Source organism: Anabas testudineus, chromosome 11 (genome assembly GCF_900324465.2).
Source record: "Anabas testudineus chromosome 11, fAnaTes1.2, whole genome shotgun sequence".
Classification (NCBI taxonomy): Eukaryota; Metazoa; Chordata; class Actinopteri; order Anabantiformes; family Anabantidae; genus Anabas; species Anabas testudineus.
In genome coordinates, this window is record NC_046620.1 from 6,749,960 (window position 1) to 6,774,649 (window position 24,690).

General features: G+C 41.3%; 1 protein-coding gene across 1 annotated transcript in view; it reads left to right on the top strand.

Moving 5' to 3' along the window:
• The window catches only part of LOC113153544 (ephrin type-A receptor 7), a 128,207-nt gene that overhangs the window by 78,049 nt on the left and 25,468 nt on the right, over positions 1-24,690 (top strand). The window contains exons 5-8 of the mRNA XM_026347223.1: positions 3,852-4,181; positions 18,538-18,662; positions 20,838-21,102; positions 22,201-22,309. Of these exons, the coding sequence (XP_026203008.1) occupies positions 3,852-4,181; positions 18,538-18,662; positions 20,838-21,102; positions 22,201-22,309 (829 nt within the window). The remainder of the gene's footprint in view (positions 1-3,851; positions 4,182-18,537; positions 18,663-20,837; positions 21,103-22,200; positions 22,310-24,690) is intronic.

A 24,690-nucleotide genomic window follows, 5' to 3' on the forward strand; every position in this document is an offset into this window, starting at 1 on the left:
ATCTCACGCCATCAGCCTTTCACACTGTAGGCTACTGTATATATGCTTTTAGCATTTGCCTTTTTATCCATAAGGACCACTTTGCTCCTGCGGTTAACCTGCCCTTCACCCTGGATCCTTTCATCCACCTCCTCTTTCTCATCCACCCCTCCATTTGACCTGCACCCAACTCCCTGGTCTCCGTCTTGCTATTTATCCTCATTGTCCCATCACCTGCTCCTCCTCATCAGACCCATTTCCATGTCTCATCTCCTCCAACCTTCACTTCTCCTTCACCTTATCGTCCTCCACAGTACTAAATTCTATGAAACTGAAGGTGTCACCAAAAACAGGTTATGTCTTTTAATCTTGTGAAATGTACTATTTTAGGAATATCAGATAAACAGTCTTTGTCCCAGAGCCTTTCTACGGTTGATCTTCTCTAATGTAAACATCCTCAGGATCATCCCGTAGGCTTCTGTCCTTCTGGATTTCATTTAACATTTTGTTTCCATTCACTGAAGCCACTTTCTCTTCCTTTTAACCTTTATCCCTTTCATCACCCATCCACCCTTCATCCCTCCTAACATTATGTCTGCATTATGTATTTGTCCAAATAGCCCATCACCCCAATTTCTCCATCCTTTTGCTTAACCTTGTGCATTCCCTCTATATTTCTCCACATTTCTCCTCACATTACACATTCATTTTCGGCTCTACATCCATTATCCACCCTTCTCCCCAGCCACCACGTCTACAGCCTCTGCTCCTCCTTTTTGACCCCTGAGCACACACTTACCTCCTTTCTCCATACGTCTTCTTAACTTACCCATTCATCCCTCTTCTTTCTACACACCGCCTCTTCACATTCTCCTTCCTCTTCATCCATTTCATCCGTGCTTTATCACCCTATTCTTCTTCTCTCCGTCAAACTGAAATCTCATCCCTCTATCCTCAAGCGACAAACCCTATAATCTCAACCCCCACTGTACACACATTATATGCTCATTGCTTACCTTTTAACCTTTTTTCACCATCTCTCACCCCTTCTTCCAATTCCTCTCCAATCAAGATGCACTACAAGGCCAATAAGACAAAGACCATACAGGGTAGCCCCATTGATTTCTGAATGGAGAACAGCCTATTGATATAACTTAGTAATGAGATGGAGGAATAATGGGCTCTTTCCTGGGAGTACTCAGGACAGTAAAACCAAAGGGTCACTAGGTCTGAGTGTGTGTGTGTTTGTGTATGCATACGCATTCACTCGTGTGTACATATACATCTTTAAGAGTGTGGTCATACTAGCCTTTATGGGAACTGCAATGGAAGAGTTTAATTACAATATCGATTGTTGAGCTCTCTGATCCCTGTGCGATAACATTTATAGCAGCCTAATGACCACATTAATTACACTATTGATTCGGTAATTACGATCATCCCCAGATTCGGCTAATCCGCCTTATGGTATGAATAAAGAAAGTGAAAGAGAGAGCGAGGCTGATGACCCTAGAATTATAGGAATAAAAGAAGAAGGGAGATTTTTGCCAGATGAATGAGGTTTGATATGCACACATTATTTTCTCTGCTATCAAGGAATAATATCAATGTAATTTTCTTTTCCCTTTACCATTAATGCCTATGCAATATCTAAACCCTACTCTGTTTACCACAGTTAAATACTGTCTCTTTGAATTATAAGACGTTGTTTTAAGTATAGTCTAAGACATTCATCTGCTAATACTTTCTGACATGACTAATTACTATTGCTCATGGCGCCTCTTAACACATTTTCCCATTACAGCACACTGTTAAATCTTTAAAGAAAAATAAAACCTTAAAACCTTTACCAAAATGTCACACTGGGGACTCGGAAAAAGTTTAGTTCTGGCAGAGTGAAACTACTGCTGACAGAACTGCAATGACAGTGACTGTAGTGCAATAACCATAAGACAAAAATACCTTGAAGTGATGCATAATGTTTGCCAATATGTGCGTCTGAAAATGGATTTTTGAAAATACAGAGAGACTATAACTTACAGGAGGGAGGACAAAGCTGCATTAAAAGGTTTTTTAGCTTTCGGTTTAAGAAAATACAAATGCAGAATTTAGACTTTAATGGAAAAAGTGTTTAAAACATCATCTTTTCTTTCTGGATTTCTTAAACTTAGATAAAACTTGTAATACTAAACTTTACTCACGCTTAGGCAAATGCATTGACTCTTGGCCATAGTGTAAAAAAACATTAAGTCAGTTCAATTGAGTTTATTTAAGTAGCACCAAATCACGAGAAAAATATCCATCAAGACCATGTTTGGATTTCCCATGATGCATAGAGCAGCAGCGGAGTGGAGTTACTTTAGACTTATTTGGACAGACATGGCCGAAAGAGATGAAAGATGGAGACGGGAAGGCAGGAGGTGAGAAATGGAGCAGCAAGAGAGATGGGGAGGTGAAGTTTTACCTCAGATTTGAAGATGAGAAGAGAGAATCAGGAAACTTCAAGTAAAAGGGTGCAAAGCCAAGAAAGCATGAAAGTAGAGAGAGAGAGATATAAGGCCCAGCTGTGTCTACATTTAGTGTGTGTGTGTGTGTGTGTGTGTGTGTGTGTGTGTGTGTGTGTGTGTGTGTGTGTTCACACTGAATGTTCTCTGGGCTTATGTAACTCTGGGCTCCACGTGGGTTTTGGAGCGGGACGCAGCTGTGGTGTGTGACTTGTTTGACAGCACGCACAGAGCCGCACACCTTCACTTATTCATCACACAGCACATGCAGCACATACGCATATAAAATTCATGGCCTTTAATGGACCTTGGCTCTATTCAGCCTCCATGCCCGACCTGCAGGAAAAGGCACAGGCCAGTCAGTGCACCGAGTCAGTCAGTACTCTGGCTCAGTGAGGAGATACGGTCTTCGATCCTGGGACTTTATATAGTCCATTAACTACTGCATTGTATATTGTAATTGTCCTATATTTTACATACACTGCCTTATAGTAGGCAGCACAGACTGCATTTACAGACTGCATCTTGTATATCACAACCCCAATATCAAATTAGATTAATGTTCCAGGAGAGTTAAAAGCCATCTCCATGGCACCCCACCTATTTTTCTATTGGATAAACTTATCTATGTGAATCTATGTTTGTGTTCACACACTTCAAGATGAACTGTTAGAAATAGTAACTTTATGCTTTAAAAACATAGATGCACTCCTACCTATTTGACATTTATTGTTTCCCACGTATTTTTGCTGTTCAGCTGCTTTTCCCTGATCTTTAATCCCTCTTCTATCTCATTGTAATAAATCTCTTTTACCTATACTGTCAATTTAGAGAAATGCAACAAACGTGTGTGAAGCAGAACTCTGAATTTTCAACTGTCTGTTTCCATTAGGATCAAATGGTTCTCATCAAAACAATTGTATCTTAACAACAAATCCTGGATAAAACAGGATTATTATAGCGTGACGCACAAACCAAGTCCGTGCAATGACACCATAATACCCAATGCACTTAGTCCATCAGTCATGAGAAGAATTTCATGCTTCACTAACATGATGTTTGAGAAATCTTTGGCGGCTGTGCAGGCGACTGTGTTGCTCTCAAACATGTTTTTTTTTTTTCTAAAAGCTTTTTATTCCCAGCTTCACATTTACCAAACAGAGATTACAATAAGTGGACAAGCGGTGTAACAACCTGGAGTAAGAAATGTTATGATCGATCCAGCGTGAGCGAGGTTTTATAGTATGTATCCAAAAACCGGTGGAGAGGTTCTTGATACTTTTGAAACACTTCAGACCATTTATGTAATATGTATTGAGATGCTTGGATAAATTCTGGTCCCCGCTCTATTTTTCATGTCTCTGTCAGGGCCCCCCTCCCCACCTAGAGACCTGGTCTACACCCTGAAGCAGTCCACGCTCATCTTGGAGTGGGCTGCACCGTCCGACACAGGAGGTAGGGTGGACCTGACCTACAGCGTGGGGTGTCGTCGGTGCACCGGGAGGCTGTGTGAGCCATGTGGGGCAAGTGTTGGCTTTGTGCCTCAGCAAGTCGGCCTGACGGAAAGAACGGTCACTGTGGTCAATCTACTTCCCAACACCAACTACACATTTACTGTAGAAGCCTTAAATGGAGTCTCAGAGCTGCTGCCCAATAAGAGGTTCTACACCCAGGTCAATGTGTCAACAAGCCTTCCTGGTAAGTCACAGGTTGACCTTTTAAACACAGCTCACACTTATGTTGGCATGTGCAAAAAAAAAAATGCATTTTACATTTTAAATTCAAGTCTGCAGATTCAGGAAATAAACAAAAGCTGAAGAATTAAGTCTCACAGAATTTCCCCAACAAAAAAAAAAATCTATCTGGGACAAACCATTACACCTGCATGCAACAAAAGGCTTTGTACTAAAAATTTGGATTTCACAATGAAATCCACCGGGATGATTGATTTTACAGGGGCTGTTCCGAAACAGTGAGGTGGAATTTGTAATAATGTTGATGCTTCTTTGCCATAAGTTGATATAAGTGATATTTAAAACCTCTTGCATGGTAAATATTATCTGACTGACTCTTACAGCAGCCCATCTTTTTATTGGTTTTACTGTAGCTTTCTAAAACATAACCTCATTTATTAAATATGCAGTCTATATGATACTATGCTGATTTCATATTTGACTTCTACTTAAAGAGCAATAGGTTCCTGTTTTGTAAATTTCACGAGTCAGTTGAGAACACATTCACAAAACGCATACATTTATAGAGTACATGTACACACTTTCATACGCTGTGCACATTTCCCTCTGAATAAATGAAGGCACCTAGGCGCACTGTGACCTTTGAATATGCTTGTAATTTTGCATATGCTTGTTATTTATGTACTCAAAGTCTCAAAATGCAAACGGCAAGATACAATACTACACACATGACATTCAAAACCAAATGTACATCCAGTAGAGTAATTTTTATTCATGTGTACAGAGCAAAAAGTCTCGCTGGTGGAGGTGATCTCATTTTCATCAGCTGAAGTCTTCAGCAGACCATTAGCCAGGGGCTTGAAAAAGCACTTTGCCAAGTAGCCCTGTCAACCAGCTCTGCAGCAGCACTATTTGGAAGTGCTCAAGTGTGAAAAGACCAAACACACACACACACACACACACACACAGTGAAAATGTGCAAGCACACATTCTAAGTTGAACACTGACAAACACTCAACACACTCATATATTCACCTGTCATACTACCGCGTATATATCTTTGGAAACGCTTGTTAACGCTGTCTGAAAATCCTTCATTTGAAAATGCTGAAAGAAATGAGTCTGAAGAGTGAAGGCATAATGAAGTTCGCGGGCAGGGACTGAAAGGTGCTGCACAAGAAAGCAGCTGATGAAGAAACAACGAGGAAGTGAGAACGGCAGAGTGTGTTTTGCCACTAATTGGACATTAGCTTAGAGAAATGTACTGCATAATGAATGGAGAACTGTTAGTCATACGCGAGTGCTGAGATAGCAGCAGCACCGAGTATGGGTCTCAGGATGAGTAGTGTTTAAAATGAATGCCTCTCAGTGTCCTAGATTCTCTTGCTGACCAAATGTAAATGTTATGTAAGCGTAACATCTGGACTGCATAGGTTGCACGCGAGATTGACAGACAGCTGAGTGTGTATTATGCCACAGAAGTCCGTTGCACAAAAGTGGCATGTGGTTAAGAGTTAGGTTTGCATCTGCAGTGTTTTTATTTTTGAAGTCATTTTGTTTTGGCAAAAGTAATAGTTTTAATTATTATCCCTTTTTACCATGCTTACACTCCACTAATTAAATTTTTAGAGTTGAAGTTACATTAGGCAATTTTTGACCACCGAGGCTCAGAGAGACGAGGCTCGGAAATACAGACACAGTCACGATAGGGAAAGTTGTGATGGCAGCTATTTAACAAACATTGCACATGCAGCTTGCACCGAATATTATAATCAACATATAGTCGATTTCCTGACCATCTGACAAAAGTGTTCACTGACTCTTGTTTTCGATAACAAGATCTGCAACTAGATGATGAACTGTCTACATCAGTCAGTGGTTTACTGTGACAATGGAACCAAAAACAATAGGTTATACAAAGGTAAAAAATGAATATATCTTCATGGGTTTCTTCTCATACGTGGAGTCATTTGATTCAATCCTGCAGAATGTCATTTTGCATATAACCACGGGAAGCTTAAGTCACACTTATCATGTTATCAATACTTGCTGTATTGTGTATTGTGTATATGTGTTGCACTGTCCCTTAATCTGACAAAAGTTAAAATCTATCATAGAACAGCTGACGCTAACTTGGCTAACAAGTTCCAGCTTAGCCGACTTGAGCTCCCTAAAGGGATTTACTTTGCCAAAACCCCAAGCTCCAAGGTTAGGGACACTATATCAGAAAAAGGACAAACCTGCGGTGATTAGTTTTTCTGTCCCCACAGTTCTTTCAACCTTTCTCCTTTTTATCTCCCCTTCTCTGTCAGTCTGTCATGTCAGCAGTTGCCATGGCGTTGATTTGTGGTTATTATGGGGTATTAGGGTGCGAGTTGTCACACTAACTGTGTCATCCAGAGGGATTGGACAAGGGGTTAGGAGAGAGTGTTTGCAGAGGTTTCAGAGGACTCTCCGTGCTCGTGTGGATTTAGACTGGCATTTGGTGCGAGGTGTTTAATGCTGCCCTCTGTGTGTTTGTGTCTGTCTGTCTGTGTGTGTGTGTGTGTGTGTGTGTGTGTGTGTGTGTGTGTGTGTTAAAGAGAGACAGTATGGTTAGACTTACTCTCACTGTGGTGTGTCTTATGTTTTATGGGTAGGTGACCTCTAGTGCCAGTTGTAATGGGAGCAAATGAAAAATTCAGGCTGTATAGTACATATAACAAAGTCTTGGTTAACCAAGGCCATTTAGGCTGAAGGCTTTGCAGTGACAGTTCAAGTGAATGGATCTCTCTCCCTTTGGATTAAGTAAGATAAAGACAGTGAGGATGTCTCTGCATTTGTGTTAGAGAGCTCTAGTGACCTTAATACTTTCAATTGAATTCAATTTTATGTGTATAGCACCAAATCACAACCAAAATCATCTCGAGACACTTTACAGTGTTTAAGAATCATATAGAAAACTCGACAGTCCCACTTGAGCAGGTGTTAGGAGACAGCAGAAGTGTGGTCAGTTGTATCAGACATGGGCTATACAATTAGATCCATAGATGTTTGACCAGTGATGAGGTTTTAGTCATATTGGCTCTGTACGCCACCAACATGGATTTAAAGTGAAACAATCAAGGTGTGCTTCAAGTCTAGTCTGTCACGTAAATATGTTGTCTTTGAGTTCCAGTTGTTCTCTTTTTTTTATTTTTCAATATGCATACAAATGTAAACGCGACCCTACTCCACCTCTGACCCACAAACAACACTAATCCCAACACATACTGTACACTTCAGCGTGTGGTATCTGTTGCCATGGCAGACAAAGAAAACTAGAGAAGCAGCTACTCCATAATATCTTTACACTTACAGCAGCTACTGCCTCAAACTGAATCCTGTGTGCATTTCTGCAACACGATAAATCAGATAGATGTTATGACAATATTGCTGTGAGTGAAACCGATCAGTGCGCTGTGAAGTGAGCGAGCTTGTGTGCAGGAGCAGCCTGTAATGGTCAGACATCCTGTGCAGCCAGGTCAGGCACAAAATTGAAAAATATTCTCAACCTTGTGTCCATACATATGTGTGCACCTCTACACCAAGATTTTACACATCAAAATCACTGACCTTTATAAATACTGCAGCAGGGATTTGGAACAAAGCTAACACACACTGTTACACACACACATACACCCTTTCTCTCCTGCCACCTCATCATCTCTTTATTACCTTTTGCTTTTTTTACCTCCTCCCCTGTATCCCGATCCCTTCTTTTTTTACCCTCTATTTCCGTCCTCATTTCCCCCACCATATCTTTTCCTGCTCTCGCCATAAACTCACTATTCTTAGATGGTAATTTCTCTCTCTCTCTCTCTCTCTCTCTCTGTCTGTCTCTTTTTCTCTCTCCTCCTGTTTCTCCATTCAAATTCCCTCTTTCCACTATGTTGTTTCTCTCACCACCAGTCTCGACATAATCAATGCTGTCCTCCTTATACTGAACTTTCAGCTTCTCTCTATTTTGCTACAGCTCCTTCCCCGTCTTCTTTTATTGTACCATATTTGTTTTTCTGGGCATGGTAAGCTTGTTAGCAGTGGATGGTGGGGTTAGCTGGCAGTCGAGGACAAAGAAACCCTGAGGATTTAATGGCACTGTCTGAGCTGAGGAGAGCAGGTTCTAACCGGTGCTATTTTATGGCCAAAAACCCCAACCACACATGTAGATGCACTGGGTATGTATATATATACTTCAATTAACTTTCTGAGTGGAAAACCGTCCGAAACAGCCCTAATGGTATTTAAACCCTCCATTAAAGCCAAATTGAATTCCTTAGAAACATCTCCTCACACTGGATACTTGCACATGCACGGTGGAGGAGTGGATTTCTCCCAGAAAGATGAGGATTTATCAGGACTCTCCAGTCCACCAAGGAGAAGGGGGGGTTACATGGCGTGTCAAGGATGGATAAAAGGGAAGAAGGACTGGGTGATAGAAACATGGCTGGACTTGTGTGAGGAGAGGGGCCATGGACTGCGTAAACAGGGGATCAGTTTTGCCCAGGGCTCATGGGACCCCTTATCCAGCTTAGGATTAGGAAACATATACAATGTGTGTGTGTGTGTGTGTGTGTGTGTGTGTGTGTGTGTGTGTGTGTGTGTGTGTGTGTGTGTGTGTGTGTGTGTGTGTGTGTGTGTGTTTGTCTCCTCTAAGTGCACCAGGCCATGCATGAATGCATGTATGATAGTATTTTCATGTGTGTGCTTCATCTGTGCATTGCTTAATGCATAATTAGTGTAGGTGCAAGAAAGGGGCCATGATAACGACCTTGCCTCAGTATTGTTGCATATATGAGCATTTTTGTGTGTTTCTGTGTGTTTGTGTGTGATTGAAACACACTTTGGTTGAATGTCTTGGCCCTCAGTGGTACATCCAAAGCCCTTTAGCTGAGGCAGAGAAGAAGAGAGGGATGCCGAAGGGCTGTAGAGATGGGGTGGAGGTGTGGGTCAGGGAGGAGGAAGGATTGGCATTTCAATATCCTGGGAGGATTACTGGCCCAGCTTTAGATGGCTGGTCCCTGCAGAGTTACACGGGCCTCAGAGATGGATGCATAAATGGAGGAGAGAAGAGTTGGATGAATGTGGAAGTGAAGGGATGGGGAGAGGTGTGCGATGTTGCATTGTGAGCAGGATGCCCTGGATACAAAGCAAATACAAAAGCAAAAGATGCATGGATTTGAATTTCCCCAAAATATTGTGCATACAGTGGAAACGTACTTGGAGTAATCTGATGTGTGTTATCTAAGCAAATAGTTTTATGTAGTTTTACCAAGTGCTCATGAGTGGATAGAAGCCAAGAGACAAAAGATGGACATTGAGGTAAAGAGATAAAAGGGGTGGAATTGGAAAGGGAACTAAAGTGTAAGCAAAAGAGGAAAAGTGAAACAACACCACAAGATACTGTACGTGTGAGAATGTAGGGTGTAAGAATACAGGAGAATAAAGCTGTAAAGTTGAAGAAAGCGTACAAGTGAGGGATTGTAATTGAACCGTGCAAGTCGGGTCAGGTCAGAGGAAATGAGCAGTGATGGTAGATGAAATATCCTGACTTTTAATCCCCATTATGGGTCAAATCAACTTGATATTTCATTAGACTTCCCGAGCCTCCAGTTGTAATGCAGTCTTTCTAAAAAGACTTTTTAGTCTCAACCACAAGCTGATACAACCCTGATGATATCATGTGGGTTCCTCATCACCTCGTGATTTTCCAAGAACTCTGACTGACTGGTGAGTTCGCGTCTCAGTTTGAGTCTTTGAATATTTATAAGTCTGAATTCATTTGGGATCACACCACCCCTACATTGTGACACAGAGAAACTCTCAGGTGAGGTTTTTATTTTTTACCTTCACTGAATGAGTGCTACTCAACTGTCAACGTACAAAACTTCTTTGTCATTTAGTTTCTAATAGTTTTTTTTTTTTTTTCACTTTCACACCTCTCCACCTTCTCTCCCCTCATCCCCACCTCCAGCCCTCTGCATGGAGGCGTTTGGATCCTTTTTGCCTCCTTAATTAGAAGTGATGGGAAGGTGAGGCTTCAGCAGGCACCAAATGAATAGAGTCATCAAGCTACTTTTCAGGACTATAGCCCAGCCACTTAAGATGCTTTGTCACCCTGTGATGGGAATTTTAATTGCCTACCTCTTGGCTTATAATTGGAGTCTATGAAGAGACACTCTCAGGGTCTTTACTGTGTTTGCTCTGTATATGGATTTACAGGCTGTATCTTGTTGTTCAACGAATTGTAGTGTTCACTTAGGAACAAAAACAAACCTTGGAGGTGGTTGATGACACATCCAATTTTATTCTCACAATCAGAGTATTATACAGGGATTGGGAGCTGTCTTTGTTGAACATCTTTGCCAAACCTCTCTCAGCGGGGGAGAAAAACAGGTGAAAACAAACTCTTATTGTCACAAAGAGACTAGAAAGAAAAAGTTCAAACTTCCAAATCTCTCGCTTTCTCCATCTAATACCTTGTGAGCACTCTATCGTGCCTCCGTTGAAGGAGCTTGGCTCTGTTTGTGTGTGTGTGTGCATGACATTTTTGTTGTTTCTGTGGGGTTCGTTGCCGGAGGGGAGGGGAGCTCGTCGGCGCCCCTGCTGTGTGAGAGAGAGAGGGGAAAAAAAAGGTTGTGTAGAGATGCAGCTGTCTTTCTGAATGATGGTGTACTCCGCTCTGATACAACAGCAGGTGGCTGACAGACAGTTCATCACACCAACATCACACACACACACCTTTTTTCATTCACTGCACCGCTTTTACGGTATTTTCAAGCAACTGTCTTAGAACAATATAATTTTTTTTTTTTTTGCATATACTTGTATTTCAATATCTAAGTTTATCTAAGAAAACCAAAAATTTAATTCCTATGCAGCTAAAGTGCAAATAAATCTGTGTAAAGGAAACAAAATCACTGGATGGATGGAGGCAAAGATTGAGGGAAATAGACATGTTGTGTCTGATGTGACTGTTAACTTGTTCTTTATAAACCCTGACCACAGTCTTTCCCTAACTAAGTGTTGTGAGTCTCTAAACCTAACCATAAAAAGCTCAGTAGGCCCATTGTACTGCAGAAATACGTTGCCTGGGAACATTTTATTCATAAGTTCAGTATCACCATATCAGCATGTCTTCATTATGTTAACAGAAAATACTATGTGGTTGCTGTTACATTCCCTATAAAAAATGTCTTTGCAGTTGCACTTTAATTAGAAAATATAGAAACGTATTTTTTAGGAGTAAGAATTGCATCCTGTGTGTACTTGTCTTAAACTACACAATAGGCAATTTTATTCTCTACTTCATCTCTGCTTGTTCCTGTCACAGTACAGACTCTAAGTAACCATCCCATTCTCTCTCAACATAGTTGACTGCACTAGTATGTCAGTAGAAAAAGAAAACAGATGTATAGGTGTGTGAACGTGTTTGTTCATGCATTTCTTCTCCTTGTAAGTCTGTTAAGGCAGCTAGAGCTTTCTGCGTCTTCTCAGCCAAGCTAATGCAGCAGGCTTGGGTTAGCCACTCTGTGTTTTTGGAACTGTGTCTGCAGCCCATGTCTTTATTTGTTGGAGGCTCCAGACAGAAGCTGCCTGGCTTCATGGACATGTTGTGATCAGACCATGCCTCTGCCTTTAGGCAAAAGCAAAACTGGGCCAGAGGAGTGCTCAGAATCAGTCAGTGTGCAGCTGTCAAGAGCGGTTTAAGCATGTTGGCCCAGTCACTCTCCCCTAGTGAGAGCGTGGGATGCCAGAGTTGTTCGTTCAGTAAAGATTAGCAAGTTATATGTTGGTTTTGACTACGATTTCCTTTTCTTGAAATCCTCCTTTACCCAGATCGACAAAGATCGCCTATGCATATTCATCATCAATCAATCGCCAATCTGTAATTGCATGTCTTTCAGCTATATTGAGCTGGAAAAAGGCTTCACCATTTAATTGCTAGCGTCTATTCACAACCTGGTGGTTTTGCACAGCAGGATCATTTTGATCACGCTCTTTTGAATAATGTCATACCGGGAGGTTTGTCTTTGTCCCTCTTGCTTGTTCTCTGGCTGTGCTGGTCTTTCTCTTGCCCACCCACCCCACTGACTGGCACATTTAATCAGGCCATCACTGAGATTTTATTCTCTGTTACACACACAAACACACTCTTTCTCTGTCTCTCTCTCGCATACACACATGTACACACCTGGGCGGATCAAGTCACTGAAATATATAATCTTCTAGTTTAGATGGAAATGTGCTCTATCCAGGTGTCTTCCTTGCATCGTTCCTCCCACGCTCAGACAAAAATATTCAAACTGTGCTATACACCTAGATGAAGCTCTCTTTTTCTCTACTGATATGAATCATAATAACCAAAGATCTGAATGCGTCTGTTCAACCTGGATCCTGGATAATATAATTTCTCCTTTCCCTTCCTTTCTTAGCCTATGCTCTGCTTTGGTTATTTGGAGCAGAGCATAATAATTGCTTCCTTTTATATATGTGTTTTTAAATTTAGGATGAGGCACCCAGGTAGTTGGATGCTGATAGGGCAGATAAGGTGGCGAGTGGCGAATGGGGACATGTTGCCAGATAGTGCTCCACAGCTGCGACATGGCTGAAAGCGACAGATTAAAATAGATCTGCTTCAAGATAGTGAGACCTGGGTGGGCTAGCTGCTCTAATATACATAATTAGATTAGGATTTGTTCCTGTCTGTATAAATAACTAACCACCTGCTAATTATTTATTGCCTTCATTTTGTATTTTGTTTGTTTTAATTTAGTCAGCGCAAGGACAATGCATGGTGCCAAGGTTACCGTCTTAGAGAATACGTCAGTGCTTCTTTGCACAAATAATACTTGAAATTGTGTGGCAGTGGATTCTGTCTTCAGAGTGTCCCTCAGATAGACATTTGAATAGTTTAAATCTGAGTAATACCCAGTCAGGAAATGCAATGTTCCATTATTTCATTTTTTCTTATTTATTTCAGTTGATTAAATTTTATCTGGTAGATACAAACTGTAAAGTGAAAATAGTTAATAATAAGTTAACTATAGAACTAAAGTACTGAATGAAACTTTAATGACTTTATTATAGAAGTGCACGTCCAAATCCACACTCCACTGGGACTTTGGGACCATTGATAGAAATGCTTGCAGCGGTAGGTAAAAAAGCTCCAGGGAAAGCCCAACAACACGAAACTACATTCCCACTCCTCTGCTGTCAGTCACATAAATCATCGCGCCATACATTTAACCCCAGGTAGAAGCCACAGGTTCTGTGTCCAAAGGGGAAAACGTGTTTCCTGTTAACCCTTTGAACATTAGCAATCCTGACAGACACGCACCTCTCAATCATTCCTGCCAACAGCTTATATCCACACACTGTTTTCTCATCTCTTTATTTCCTCGTGCTCTTTAATATGCGCAGGCACACAGAAGCGAGTAAGTTGCACACGTGGCAGAGATGGTGAGAAGCAGAACAGCAAAACCCCCTTCTGACAAGATGGATGTCAACTCAGTGGAGGCACAAACAGGCCTGCGGGGAATAACGGATTCCCCCAAGAGCAGAGATGGAGACAGAGCTGTGTCGGGGAGATTTAGAGACGGTGAGGGGAGAGGACCCATGAAAGTGAGAAAGAGGGAAAAGAGGCAGATTCACTGCAAGATGTTCAGCCTTGCTTTTGCTGTTGCCACTGGGGAGAGAGGCTCCTCTGCCTGTCTCCTTTGATAATGAAACAGACATGCCAGTTGCACCTCAGCTGCCTCTGTACACCTGGATGCGAGAGCCTACAGCGGTGACGGCCATTTTGTGCCAAAGTCTATTCATAGACCTCTCTGCCATAGAGACCTGAGAGGAGAGCCACCGCATAAACCCCATAAAATGGCTGCATAAAGACCAAACTAGGTGTTGAGGACCGGGTCTGATTTGGAACCTATAAGAAACTAGGCATTTGTCAGGAAACAATTTAGTTGAACCTTTTCATTTCTGAAAGAACACAAGGACTGCCTCTGCTGCTGTCCACTTGATTTGCCTGCGCCAACACAAGTGTGCAGCATTGACAGTGTAATGGACTGTGGCTAGAACTACAGAAGAGTTGGGTTTCAACTAAAGCTGGATCTCATAGACAGCCAGAATTGGAACCCATGGGCCATAAAACCTGAACGATACCCAACTCTGTGGAAGTGTTTTCTGCCAAACTCCATCTATTATGTGTCCTTATGCCTCACTTTTCACTCTAATCTGTGTTCTTTTGAAGTCTATAGACGATTATCTCTATCAGTGATTGGTGCGTGTACAGCAGAGCCTTCATACTAGATCTTATCAGAAGCTATATGTCTGTCTGATGAGTGCCTATCAGTGTGTCTGCCATGGGATTTCATCTGTATGATGAGGCATTGAAAACATGCTATATACCTTCAGAGCAGAGATGGAGAGGCTTATTGCCCACAAGGCCATCACCTCTTCTATATTACTTGTGAAAATGATTGTATTTGATTGTATGCCCTTGTGTGTGAGTGTTTGTGTGTGTGTGTGCGTGTGTATATACACATCCGAGTGTAAAAGCCATTTCAGACAGCTGACAGCATTGATTGCTTCCTCAAAAATACAGAGCCAATCCCAACACTACCCACCATTTGCTGCCACACACTCTGTGTGGGCCATGTGTATATGGAAGAAGTAGGTGTTCATTACTGTGCTCTATTACTGTTTTGCAGTAAGATGGGTGGTTCCGTCTTCAGCCATGGAGCTCAACAAAACCACATAATTTAACATTTTATTTTATTTAATTTTACATGAATGTGGAAACTGATCATATGTTGTATATGTTGCTTTGTCAATACCTTATTCTGTATTTTATAAAGTGATATGTACGGTAGTTTTTAGTAAAAGCCTCAGGTTTAAAAGTCAGTTCTACTCATACTCTTACTGCCACACAAGTTGGAGCCCAGTTTTCTTTTTTTGCAGCTAGAGCCATTGTATTAGTTTTGTATTTGTGCCTTGAGGTGATTGTCTGTGTGTGTATTCATAGAGAAATTGTGCACACCTGTGTTTGTGTTTGTGTGAGTGTGTGTGTGTGTGTGTGTCAGATTGAGCTGTGATGTGATCTGGAGTTTAGAGGCAGGCACCAATCTTATGCATAATTCAGGACAAGGAAGGAAAGAATAGCAAACAATAGCCTGCAGTTGTAGATGGGGAGAGCAAGTTGACACTGTGTTCTCGGTTTAGTATGTTGGGCTGAGTTTTCCTTTGTATTTGACAGGTGCTTTGAGAATGCAGGGGGCGTTTCCTCACTCCTAACTTCCTTTAATTCTTAGCTGTCATCTTACTTCCTAGCTCCTTTTTACTTCTCTTTTTCTCTAATTCTTTTATGTTTGTCCTTTACCACTTCCTTTCCTCTCACCTGTGCACTTTTTCCTCCTTTCTTGCTCTTCATGTCCCATGAGAGACATCCCTTTTATTTTTCTTTCTTTCTTCTAAGTTTATTTCCTCTAACCTATATAAAAATACCATTAATCATTAAGAATTGTTTCTCTGGGTATTTTCTGTTTACGTTCCTATATATAGTTTATTGGCATCTCTCCTTCTCTTTCATCGCCTTTCCTTTTTACAGCTACCCTCCCCTACTGTGTATACCATCTGTACATTGTGATGCATTTATATTGTGCAGGAATACTGGAATGTGGCCATGCATTTAAAGTGCCACTAACTGGCATGATTAACATTTTCTGAACACTCAGGATGCTCATTATAAGTATTAGTAGGTAAAACGTTTACCATTTCACAGACACAGCACTAGTAAGTTATAAAGCAAATATTCCAGTGACTCCACAAACAATTTATTTCACTGTTGCAAAATGCAACCTCTGCTTTTGCTGTTAATGTCCCTAAAAATGATTATTGGTTTGTCAACACAAGCGTAGATGTAGGCATACCGGGCCCAACCTCACCTTTTACTTGGCCCAGGGGCCATGATCATGTGCCGAACCTTCAACATTACGTTACAGTAATAAACACAGAGGGTACTAGGATTAGGCATGAAAACTACATAATTAGGCTTAATTAGATCCACCCTTCTGGCCAGCAGGCCAGGAAGTGTGCATTAATTATATGCACCTTCTGGTCTGCCGGCAGGTGCAGTTTGCCCCTTCTGAGGTGAAATTGTGAGAGTGATAACTGATAAAAAAAAACATAATTTGAAATGACTGCACTGCAAAGGCTCAGTAACATCAACTGTGAGTAAATTATTCTAAAATGAAGTAGGTTGAATCATAGATTTCACATTACTATTCCACATTTTCCATTCCAACGATGCAGAACTTCGAGCTACCTTCCCAAATGATATGACACCGTCTAACATGCACACTCAATCTTTTCTATCGAGGTCTTTCATTGGCATAATATAATTCCCTAGCCCTCCACTGTACCTACCACAACTAAATCTCTAACCACACCCCTTATTGCTAGCCAAACATGACTCTGAGTCTTAATCCTGAAAACAGCCATTTGAAGTGAGAACTGGTCAAAGTGTCCTCACTTCAAACTAGAATTTATCCACACAGCTATGTAAAGACCTGGACACACAGGCCATTCATACAGGTTAAATGTTCTTCCTCCTCTGTTCAGCCTGATTGAGCAGAAATAAACTGCCGTGATTGTCAGCAATTATTGGTCGACCGATGCACACAAACACACGACTCCATCCCCGTCTTTCCTTTTTGGTACAAAAAGTCACAGAAGTCACCATGAATAATGGATAATACCTGTGTTTTCAGGGACATCAAAAAAACTGACAGATGGAGATGGACAGTGAGAGACGGGTACAGACAGATCTGTATGTCTTTGATCCGCTACCTAAAATGACTGTATTATCCTGCTGTTTGAGAGGACGGCTGAAGGAGCTGCACAGATGCTGTGTGTATGTGTGTGGAGTTTTTTGTGTGTTCTCATAGTTTTGCTTGTGTATGAGTGACAGGCAGAACATATTCATTAGTGTGGGGGGTTTTCATCGAGGAAAGAGATGAATTGGTGGCTAAAGGTCAGGAAAGAGATGAGAAGGAAGTGAGGAGAGCAAGAAAGAGGAACACGCAACTGAAGGGGGGTGACCGAGAGGGGAGACTGATAGAGGAGTGTATAGAAGAAAAACAGATGACAAACAAGAAGCGAATAAAAGAAAGAAAGAGGCAGAAAGATATTGCAGAAAATGCAGAATGTTTCTGTGAAACAGTGCATTGAAAAGTGTTTATATAGCAGCAACAATTCATCCAGTACACAAAAGATAACAGGAAAAACATACCATGTCACTAAACCTAACTCTACGGGCCTTAGTTCTGCTGGTCTGCACAGACATCAAGGCCTTCTGACCGAGCCAAATGCACTCCTTTATTTTTCCAATATATATTTTTGAGTGGCAGCCCATTTTGCTACTTCATTAAATGTAATTAGCACTTAAGCAAGAGTGGGTGGTGCCTGCTGATTATCATACTATGTGCTGCTTGTCATTTGTTGACAGAGAAACAAAGAACTGGTGTTCCTTCAGTAATGAAATTGTTTGCTTAGAAAGCCATTACACACCGCATCAAAATTTGGAAAGCTTTGTACTATACAGATAATTCAGCTCCTGTTTTCTACTCTATTGTGATCAGGGCCAAATGAAATATCTGTCAGAATAAAGTTCACTTAAGGCTTCCTGGATTGAGTCAGAAAAAAGTTCTGAGCTCAGTTTGATTGAGAGACTCGGTGAGGAAACAGTGAGTTCAGATTAAGTGTATCTTCATCCCTTAGTCCTGTGTCGATACAGACTTGTCAGTCAATCCATATCTGTATTGATCTATTGTCAGTCCCGATGCACCGACCCAGGCTCTGTTCGATAACACATCCACAGACAGAGGAACTTAAGCAGTGTTTATCCATTCATGGGAATTCGGAGGACGATGAAGTTGTCTTCTCCACCATGTCTCAGCTTCCATAATTAAATCATTTCCTCTCTCCCATCTACTCGTGTTCTTGTTTCATCTCTCTCTTTGGTGCTCTCCCCTTCTAATACCTGTACAGTTCTTGTGTTCTCTCACTTAAAATCTAAGAATATAGTGGGGTTTACTGTATATACAGGATATATCACTGCCTGGTTTCCTGTAGGAACATTTAACTGTATAGTATTCCTACCTTATATAGTGTCTGTAAAGTCACAGTGTGTGTAAAAACTGCCAACGCAGCTGAATTAAGACAGTTTAATGTTGAAAAAGTTCCTGAAGCTATTGTATTCATATTAAACGAGACTGCAATGCCTAAACTCATCTGTCTTCTTCTGCTCTCTTTCCTTTTTCTCTCTCTCTCGGTCTATGCAGCACCATCTCTGATCAGTGAGCTGCGAGCAGAGAAGATCGAACAGAAGAGTATAACCTTGGCATGGAGGAAGCCCTCCTACCCAAATAGCAGCCGCACTGAATATGAGGTCAAATACTATGAAAAGGTAAGTAGTGACACACTGTCTGTGTTATTGATCATCACTGCTGCTTTTATGTTGTCACCATTTTACTCCACTTTCTATTACTGAAAAATAAGTTACTTATTTACTCGTGATGAAGGCAGAAGGAAGTGTACTCCCTAAATTAAAACAATGGGATGCAAGTTAAAAAATGCTCTTTAATACTTATAATACAGGACTTCTGTCCTACTAGTTGCAGAAACGCTACTGGAGGGCCAAAGAGCGAAGACGTCTCGGTTCGAAGTAGGCCTTCTGAAATTAGTTATTGCAGCTTTAAAGTTACATTTTATTTAGCTTTTATTTTATAGGACTTCTCATGCTCATTTAACATGGCACTTAGTCAGATTGTAGCCGCCCTGTCAGCAGTCATAGTCTTCACAGTAAATCTGTCATGCACGCAAACCACAGCTGCCATGCTTACACTTCTCCATTTTCATACGCTGCATTTTCTGGCTATGCCAGGTCTTTGTATTTGGCTGTGTCACAATCTCACCCATTTTCACACCTCCTTCCCTTCTCTATGCTTCACCATATTTAATAAAGCTCCGCTCCTTACTGCTCTACTCCCACATCTTATGAAAAAAAAAAAAGGAAAGATGTAGAAGAGGTGTGGGCAAGGAAATGCTTAAGAAAAGAAAAGATACATCAGGGGGTGTAAGAAGCGTATTAGAGACCAATGAGGGGAAGATGACTTCATGGAAAGATGCTTGTAAGAACAGTGATAGAGGAAAATGAATGAAGATTTTTTGGAGACTTGATGCAGTAGAAAATGAAGATGATGAAAGCAGATGAATCGAGAGAGTGTAAAGGATGGATGGAGAAAAACTGAGAATGAGACAGTAAAATTGTTGAAAGGCCATGAAATGAAAAGGCAATACAACCGCACTGCACAGCAGAGCCTTTTAAATTTAAAATATGACTTGCTCAGTCAGTGTATAGCCTTTCCTCCTGCAGCATTACTGCACTGTAATGCTAAAGTCTGATATATGACATATCCAGTATCTACATAATAATGATGACTTTTTAATTCACAGTTATTCATAACTCAAGATTACAAGTGTTGTGGCTGTTGTTTTCTTCCCACCCCCCATCTTTCCTTCTCCATCCTCTTCTGTGCTTCTCTATCTGTAACATATTAGCTCATTTCACAGGAGTCATCATTATACAGTAGCTGCCACTCTCTTCCTAAGTTAATCTTGCCTGTGTCCCCACAACCAAGTGAACCAGTTCTGTTCATGCACAGATATTGACTAAAACCTAGTGTCCAGCCATGGTAGCATATTTATGAGGCTATTTCTAGCTTGATGATCATCATCCACATGATGATGATCTACTTTAGATCATCATCATGTTGATTTATCCTGAGTGGAACATGATTGTACTCACCAACGTCGCAACAATTCATCCAACAGTCATTGAGACATTTCAGCTCCAACCACAAATGCCAATCTCATTGTGGGCCTAGATGAAAAGTTCACCAAAGCTTTGGGATTCATCCTCTGGGTGCTAAGTTCATGGCAAAACCTTTGATAGTTGTTGAGATATTTCTGTCTGGACCAAGGCGGGGGAGCATTTCCAACACTGCCACATAAGAAGTTGAAGTGACCTTATGGAAACACACACAGAAACTGTATTTTGTTGAAAATAAGGCAGCTAAAGGAAATGGCTTACACCGAGGAGGCAAAAAACAAACGTATCAGGCAGCAAATGGAGTAATTATGGTAATGTGTGTCACCTACTCACTGGCCTTATTGTGCCCACATGTGCAAGGTGTGACTCATTCTCAGACAGAGAAACTCTATAATGAAGTCATGCTTTTATTTCTCTCTCTTATTATTATTACTATTTTTGTTATCACTTATATCCAAAGCACAGAGTGATGCTTCTTTAAGGAACATAGGTTAAAGAGGGCTAGCTCCTCTTGGCCTGGAAAACTGTCTGACTCCTTGAAACGTTCCTTCTTCCTCTGTAAATGAATTATTACCAAAGCTCCTAATTTGGTTACAAAATAGTCTTGCAGGTCCCTCAGCATTACAAACTGTGCTTTGGAAATAAACAAGGCATCTTACAATTGGATTCCACCTACTCGTCTCACTCCTCCTCGTCGTTCTCTCTCTTTCTTTGTTTCTCTGTCTCTCGCTTCACTTTCTGTCTCCACAGGAACAAAAGGATCAGAGTTATTCTACTGTGAAGACTGCCGCAACACGGATCAGTGTCAACAATCTCAAACCCGGCACTACATATGTCTTCCTCATCCGCCCTTTCAGCACGTCGGCTCCCTCCTCATCCCTGTCCTCCTCCTCGCTCTCATCCTCAGCCTCCTCTTCCTCATCTTCTTCATCCTCATCCTCCTCTTCCTCCTCTCTGCCGCCAATCGACTATGGAGCATACAGTGCTCCCCTGGAGCTGCAGACACTTGGCGAGTGTGAGTAGCCGTTTTACGCCTCCTCTCCCCCCTCTCCTCCTCACTTTCTCTCCTTTCTCTTCATTCCCTCCTCTCAACACCGCCAGCCAGGCTGGGATAGGGGGTTTGTGTAGGCAACTGGCCAGCCCACACAATGAGGCTTGCTGCTAGAGTGGGAGAAACCGGGAGAGACAGAGATTATGTGTGAAGATCCAAAATTTTTGCAGTAGGCTGTGAAATGGTTCTTCTTTGTGCAAGTTGATATCATGTGCCTTGTGGTACCTCGGGGTCTAGTTGTGACTTTTTATATGCATGTCTTTGCCAATGTGTGTTTCTTGCCTTGCACTTTCCACAAATGTAGTTTTCAACTTTGTATTTATTCAGGAAAGGGATTTGTTGAACATTCACATTCCTAAAGTGTTGAGCTGCTTTACACATGTTTACTCATCAGAGAACTGCCCTGCACCACCACTGTTTTCTAAAGTTGGCCAAAGACCAGCTCCACCAGAGATAATTTATTTTTAAGATGGCACACATCTTAGTTTTGCTTTAGGGTGAGAGGTCTTAGTTGCACAGTAACTTTTCTTTGCATGATGCATATTCAGTTTTCTACATTTGCCTCAGGCTAGATCAAATGTCAAATAAATAATGACCTAACACTCTCACAGGGCAACAACACAGCAACCTCCAGTGATTATGTATGAAGTGCAGGAATGCAGAGGGATTTAAAAATACTATCATACTTTTTAATTAATCCTAATCATACAAGTATGGTGTTTAGCTGTTAGGATGATTATGCACAAGACAATTAGATTAGAAAACTCTGTAGATTGATTGTAAGCAAACAGAAGGAGTTGGCAGGTGCTGCAGTACAGATGGGGAAAAAACTTTACAAGCTGTTTATACTGAAGAGAACTATTCATTTCTGTGAACACAACTAATAGCTGTTCTGCTACACTACTTTTTACGGTAGTAATCAAATCCGTTGATCCGTGTGTTTGATTAATATACAGTAGTTTGTTGATCGGCATCTAGAGCTCGTAAATTTAGCAGCGCTCTTCACCTGGCTAATAATCCTCGTGGGCCCAGTTCCATTAATCTGTGTTTTGTCCTTTCCAGTGGCACTGGCCTCCAGTGAACAGAACCCAGTGGTAATCATTGTTGTCGTGTCCGTGGCTGCTCTCATCATGCTGCTCTCCATGGGAGTTGGACTTCTCATCTGGAGGAGGTAAATATGAATACACAGACACACACATACATGTATGGCACTAATTAAACAGTCACCGCCCACAACATGCTTCATATGTCTCATTCAAATACTCAATCGTACAGTAGCATCAGTCATATATTCATGTCCACTGTCACATGATCCTCCAAAGTAGTATAGATAATCCAGCGATGTGAAGAGTTCCTCTGTGAAAACGGTGTCCAGTGATTTAATACGCTACATAGAGAGGTCAGCTTGATAACGGTGTTGTCTGGAAAACACCGGCAGGGTCAAATCCTTCTTTGATCTTCATAATTCTTTGCTACCTTAATTAGTTTTCACCTGATTTCACCTAATCGTCCAATTTCACAATCGGGTGTTGTGAAACAGCAGATAGATGAGAGGTTAAACCAGTGTCACAGCTGACGCCTGGTTTACTCAGACCAATAGTTTGCTTCACTACTTGGGCATAAAAAGAGTTTAATTGTCTTTTTTTGCTTTTCATAATCAGAACGGACAGTCAGCTTTATTATTCCACCTAATTTTCCTGTAACCGGTGTTTAATTTTAAAGCAAATTGATTGACTCACTGCTGAGCACGTTGACTTTTGGCACTGCTGTTGTGACCTAATTTTACTTATTAAAAAAAGATTAAATCGAGATTCTTGCAATTGAGAGAGTTTTGTAGAGACAGGCGGAGTCCAGCAATCAACGAAGGCAGCTGCATTTCTCCATTTCTAATAAGTGGCAGTCTGACACACTTGTCTAGACACTAAACTGGAGCTGAAGCAAACCAGAAACTAGTTAGACAGCAGAACGTCAGCTGATGCTTGGAGTGGCCATTCCCATCCAACAGGTTTAGTACAAAATTAGCCTCCACTTCCACCACTTCACAGCTGTGTGGGCATTAATGGGCATTGGAAAAAAAAATATTTCAACAATACAATACAAAAATCAATGTTTCAACTCAGAGCAGTGATTCTGTGGTCTCTAAGGCTTTTCATGCATGTTTTACTGTCTTGTTTGTTACGTTGTCTATGCATACATGTTTTATTCAGCTGAGCAGATAAAGGCTGCATTGCATTACTTTTAACCATTCAACCACTTTACTCTTGGACTCCTATCCAATTCTATATCTTGCCAGCTCGCCTCACACATGCCCACACAGAAACACAAACCCACACACCCACCCACACACACACACACACACAATTCATATTCTCCTCATCTACTCCCACACAGTCTACACACATGCCAGGCGCACAGTTGTGTGTTTTTTTTGTCATTCAATTTGGCTGAGATTCAATTGGTATCTATCCAGGGAGATTTTCAGATACATGGAAGAAGGCATTTGTTTTCATAGTTTGCGTAAATTCTCTCTTTCCTTCCTCTGTTCACAAAAACATGCTCAGATCTAAACTTCTCAGCCATATAACGTCATCCAAGCCTTTTCTGTGCCTACCTGTATACAGGGAGGCTTGTGATATAAAGACCACTGGACCATTTCAACATACACACAATCAAGTGCAATGATTGAGCCGACCAGGTGTAAAAATGGGTTCTATTCAATCAAAATAGAACCAAACAAACAGGTGCTGTCAGTCAAAATGTATGAAGACCTACATGTTCAGATACACACCATCTAAAGGCAACAGAACTACAGTCGCAATACATAGAATATACAGTACACACACTCACTCACTCTCTCACACACACACACACACATATGCACTCACAAGTATTAAAAAGCATTCTTGCTTTGAGGAGAGACAACAGCTTCCCTTGATGCTCTGTCTAGTAGTGAATAATAATGCTTATCTTTCTCCTCTTTATTTCCATCATTGCATTCATTGAAAGTGGTCTCCATTGTTCATCGCTGCTGGACCATTAACTTGCTCTTCATGTTTTGCATAGAGACAAAGAGGGAATGGCTTGATGCCTCAATTACCATGCACTCGTATTTGCAAAGACAGCCAGCTCCTGGCTACGGCTGGAGGGCCTCAGTTACATCGATCTGTCTGCTCACACAGACACATGCAAACGAGTCCCACTGCACACACGGCACAGCACGGACACAACTGTCATACGCACTCAAGGCATATATTTGCATTCTTGGGTGCACACAGAGATACCTGAAACTCAGTTACAGAACTCGCAGTCAGAAAATCTAACTTCATTTCTCACATTTAATGCAAAGTATGTGTCAGCAGCTCTACAACACGGGTGTGGATTAGTTTATCCTCTTCTTAACCAACTCTATTCCTGTCGGGGAGTCCAAAACACACAGAGAGCCTATTGTGAAACAGCATACATTAGCACGTACGGTTGGCAGAATGTGACACTTTGGCCTTTTTTTTAAAAGATTCACTACTTCAGCTGGCACATCTCGGCTTCTGTTCCGAC